This window comes from Amblyomma mixtum, chromosome 3 (genome assembly GCF_055824585.1).
Source record: "Amblyomma mixtum isolate Tamu chromosome 3, ASM5582458v1, whole genome shotgun sequence".
Classification (NCBI taxonomy): domain Eukaryota; kingdom Metazoa; phylum Arthropoda; class Arachnida; order Ixodida; family Ixodidae; genus Amblyomma; species Amblyomma mixtum.
The window spans coordinates 297,824,642-297,829,843 of NC_143014.1; the positions used below are offsets into that span (position 1 = coordinate 297,824,642).

The window sequence follows — 5,202 nt, forward strand, 5'->3', positions numbered from 1 at the left end:
CACGCTCATTGCAAGCTCCAAAGGCTGTTGCCCCGCACGCGGGCGGCATGACCTTGGAGCACTGGTTCCCTCAGTCAGCGGAGAAAAAGGAAAGAGGGGAATCGCGTTGCCTCGCCGAACAAAAGAAGGCGCAAAGCAATGGCAGTGGCTTGTAGTTTTTTCCTTCTCTTTTTCGGTCACGTGCCTGTCTATTTGGATTGGCTATTTCCTCCCCTAGAGTCGAAGACGAAGCCGCTGCTTACACGTGACGCTCGTCGTAGTTTTTGCAGGGTGTCGTGCGTGCGAGTCAGGGCGCGCGTTCCTCATTTTGAGCTGTGTGGCCCGTGTGCGTTCGTGTTCGCTTGTGCTCAGCGATTACTTCATCGTGCACGCTTCATCGATGTGTGACGCTGCAGTGGGCGACATCTTCGCGAAAGAGTGAACGCCTGGAAGAAACAGCGCACGCCAGGTCGTCGCGGCGCAGCTCATCGTACGGATTCTTCGCGCCAAATTTCAACCATACAAGTAAGTGATCTATTCGTTTGGTCATTCGGGTTGTTTCCTGCCATCAGATTATGGTGTATTCTGTAAAGATGCTTTATCATGGATTGTGCGCGCGAGCCGCTACTTGTTGCTATTTCTTGTTTTGAGCCGGTCGCGTGCGGCCTATCGTGTACAACACACGATCGCAGCGGCGCAATATGCAGGCGTCTTTCTCATGCTTTCTTTCGCTGCAGGCTCTGATCCTTCGTCTGCTGTGCGAAAGAACATTGCCGGTCGTCTCTTCAACGCAAAGTATTCGTCCCTGCTCACGACCATTCAGTAAGGTAAGTCCAAACCGCAGTCTCCGTTCAAAAAGGGGCGAGTAAATTAGTGTGCGCGCTTCTGTGGTACGTACTGCGCGCAGTGCTCACATCTGCCGCAGCACTGTATGTGATTCTTATTGGACAGTAATCCCTTTATAATTTTAGCGCTACAAGGCAACTCCTTCTGCCAAGCCGCTTTTTTTTTTTGCGAATGGACGGCGTGAATTTTTTTTTCTCTTTACCACGGAATAGCTAGCAAACGATAAAACAGTAAACGTGAAATTTATTTATTCATAGGCAAGAAATTAGCAGCTCATTTGTGCTCTGCGCTTCCTGGCATGCGGCCGTTTTCGCTCACACCTTGCAATATTTTTGCTAACTCAGAATGTGACTTATCATGACAGCAGTTTTACTGCATTCGAATGGCAAGATGCGAGTGCTAATGGTGTTAAGTTGATATGTAGCTGGCTCTTCACTCAGGCTGCGAACTAATAGAGAAAAGTAGACTTGTTTAGTTCTTTTTACTAGTGAAAAGGTCGGGGCTAGTTGGTGGCCAAACATTAGCTCACAAAAGCGTACAGTCTATGTCACCTCTTTTCGTGCTCTTGTATTCTCTTGTGAAAGAGAGACGTTAAGTTTGATGTCGCTGTAAGAGCTTGAATAGAAGAATACGCTAGTCTCTAAGCTTTTCTGTTTAGACCAATAAGGATTTTGGTTGCACTGCTGTAATCTGTCGACGAAAAAAAAATTCTGTAATGAATACTGTCAATCTCGTAAGCAGTAACAGTATAGTTTTCTTTTTTCTGCAGTGGCTGTTAGAAAATATGTTAATTATGTTAGGCACTTAGTGACAATTAACTGGTAATAAGCGATTGTGCTGTAGAAGTTTGTCTAGGCTTATTGTGCCAGTGCATTGCATCAATTATGCCTCTTATAACTATGTGGCAAGTGCTGTAATGGATAAAATTTAGAATAAAAAGTTGTTTCTCATTTTCAAACCATTCCTGTCGTTTTTTGAGCATGTGTGCTGCCATTACATGATTTAATGAACATATAAGTTATCACTAACCATTACACTAATACTATAAATGACGCTTCTATTGCAGTGCACCTGGGAGAAGGAGGGATGCAAAGGTGCACAGCCATTGTCACTCCTAGCACCGAAGTTCAGCCTGGATTCTTCAAAACCGTACAAGTGGCCGGGAATAGATGTGTGTGGTATGTATGTTTTTATGTAATTGGGACATTGTTGCAAGTTCATCATCTCTTGATGTCCATCCGTGAACATAGTGTTCTATGTTGCACAGCTACAGCCATTCTATTAGAGATTTTAGAGCTTTTCAGTGTTTTCAAGGACTTAGTTCTGAAAGAATTTTTAAATAATGGTTTGAATAATCGTGATCACTTTTTATGGCGTGAAGTATAAGTGTAGTTTTTTTTCTGCAAAAGTAGGCTGGACTTAAGCAAAAATTTCATATTGAATTAGTTTCAGAGGTGCTGCCTACAATTCATGTTGCTGGCGTCAGAAAAAAATGACACACAGTTATGGTAATGCTTGGCAGGGTGGCATGCTACCAAGCTTATAGGACTAGCACCGTTTATGCATGTGAAGCTTAATGTGATAAGCAGCTACGTGAGGCTGTTAATCTTCTTTGCACTGTTCACACTTTTTGAGTAGGAAGGTGCTGTTCGCTGATGTGAATAATTTCCAATAACTAACATAAACCCATATTAGTTTTATTTCACATCGGAGTGAACTTAAAATTTAATTAAGCTCACGTGCCCTGCATGTGACAGCAGATATGGAAGGCAACTGTTTTAATAGCCATTCTTGCATGCTGTCAGTCAGTGTTTACAATTTCATTATGCTGAGCATCTGAAAAGATGTGTAAAGGTTACATTCTATTGTGCCGGCAAAATGTAATTCATGGGAATTACTGCTGCTGCATATGCTGCAAGCATTGGATGAAGCAGCACTGTCTAAATAAAAAGACGAGATTTGTAATTTCCTCAAGCAAAAATAGTGCTTTAGAAGGACTGTTCTATGCTGCTTGTGTAGTTAATGTAGTCTGTCAGTGAAGGCCAGTCCATAACAAAAGCTTTGCATAGGCATAATGTAGAGGTGTAGTATGAAACAGGCTATGAGCGTGAATAAAAGGTACCTTTATTATAATGTGGTCCAAATAATTTTTTGGTATGACGCTATCTCATGAGTGGAGACAACTCTTTAGATGTGTAAGTTGCCCTTGCTATTATTTCACGTTTAGCTCAAAGCTCTTCCTTGTTTTACAGGAGCAGTACACTAAAATTTATAGTGCATAGCCTTTGTGTATAGGCCTTTCACCAGGTATTTAAACTGTATCGAAAGGCTGTGACAATGGAATGCACCCAGAAATGCCATCACAGGCACAAGCTTCCTGCTGTTTGCTAATTGGAAATGAATTCACAGGTAATATATGCAGGGAAAATTACTGTTGGAGGTATCGCTCATTGATGCTCAGATAATCACCTACACTTCCCTTTTAGGAAGAAAATTCACTGTATGGGCAACAAACATAAAATGGCATCAGAGACTAGAGACATATTGTTAGCAAGGGCTGCATGAAACCTTAACAACTCTAGATATGGAGAACTAAACACACGAGAATGGAGAGAAGGGTTTGTTAAATGGCATTTCATTTTATCACCTTTTAGTAGTTTCCATTTCATGCACATGTTTTTCTGTTTCTTGATATGACCCTCTTCTTAGTCTGGCATCCGGGATGCCTACAGCCTGACCGTGCAGCTGGGCACAATATTCTGGATTTTTCCTGAGAAGCCAGCGTGCTTGTGATAATGTCAGCATATGTGAGGGATTAAGTAGCTGCCATTTAGGACATGTTTTGTTTTTCCTTCATATCGTTTCTGATTTTGGTTCTCATTAATAAACAGAAGCCTGCACTTGTGGAATTGTTTTCATGCATCTCCCTTTATCCCTGCCTTTTGTGTGGTTTACACTTTTAGACCTGAATTAACTAAGTCCATGGTCACGTCGTCTGTGCTTTGTGGTTGCAAAATTCATTATATGTTTTCTTCTCTGTGCAGGTCAAATACATGGTACATACTGCCTCCACCTGTACGAAGAAGACTGCCAGGGTCATTGCTGTAATATGGTGTAGCATGTGACAAAATAAATATGACGGTATGTTTCTTTCTCCGATTCGTTTATGAATTCTTTGTGTACATTCTGCAGTAGTACCTGCACCTGAACACACAATTACACAGACCATCTCACATGAGATTCGTCGCAACATTCGGACACTGCCTGCGCTTCCAGAAAGACTCGGGCTTCTACCATGTGGGTCAACTTTAGACCTGCATTCAGTGGGCAGGTTTACGCTACAGAAGGGTAATAATGCTCTCGTGTGGACAGTATAAATACACCACCGAGTAGTGCATAGATACCCTTTGCAGTAGGGCATTACTTTGTACCACTAGAAGGGTAACTTTATCCATGTAAGGGTATAAGCTTGCACCACAGGGGTGCAAACTTTGCTCTGTTTATGACGGTATAAGTTTAGTCTTTGACAAAGTAACTTTGCACTTCTATACATAGCATAAATTTACCTGCTAAAGGTGCAAACTTGCACCTTGCATGCTAGGATATGTTTATGCTTTCCTCAGGCTAACATTTACCCCTTTTAGAAAGGCGTAATGTTATACCTAACTGGTTTAAAGTTACTCTTCTTATGTCAGTGCAAGTTTAGGCTATTAGAGCGTAACATTACTCTACGTGCGAGAGCATAAATACTTAGTCTCCAAGAAACAGCGTAACCTTACCCCCAAAAAGGTGTCAGCTCAGCGACAAGTGTTTTACCCCCCCAAAAAGACTAAGATCACACCTTTTTTTCTTGGAGTGTGGCTTCTTTGGCCAAGTGTCCAAGGGCTTGGCTAAACTACATGCTGGAAACGCTACTGCATGAAATGAACGTCGCTTCTCAGCTCTCGGTCGCTGTTTGCGAAGGTGATCTCGGCGCCTCTTCACCGCGACAGACGCCCCGGCCTGCTGTCGCTTTGTCGTGGCGCTTGCCGAGCCAGGCGAAAGTGCGTCTCGTCGGGCTACTCCTTCCTCCTCTGTTCCCATGCATGTCGCCAACTCCGCTTTACTGTAGAGCCTAGGCCATTCATTTAGTGTTTATGTCTCTTGGCTCTGTTTCTAGTCTTTTCGTGCTCCTTTTCTGCCACGAAGGAGTCGCTTCCCGCCACTCAGCGTAGAGCGCTAATGACTCCTAGAGACTTGCACTGGTGACTTATGGTGATGTTCGAGCTGTTTACAAAGCCACACACTTTTATGGTTGCGCACTTAAAGAAGGTTAGAAACACGATGAAAGTTAAAATTATTCCAGATGTACTTTTTTTTTCGGCTGACTTCTTGCGT

The 5,202-nt window shown here is 42.9% G+C and overlaps 1 protein-coding gene across 1 annotated transcript; it reads left to right on the forward strand.

Annotated features, from left to right (window-relative positions):
• The first annotated feature begins 665 nt into the window (after nt 1–665).
• On the forward strand, nt 666–4,097 carry LOC149355334 (uncharacterized). The gene is made up of 3 exons (XM_089577619.1): nt 666–806; nt 1,892–2,003; nt 3,870–4,097. The coding sequence occupies exons 1-3, from the start codon at nt 681–683 to the stop codon at nt 3,941–3,943; spliced, it is 312 nt and encodes a 103-aa protein (XP_089433745.1). The 5' UTR covers nt 666–680; the 3' UTR covers nt 3,944–4,097.
• Nucleotides 4,098–5,202: the final 1,105 nt, after the last annotated feature.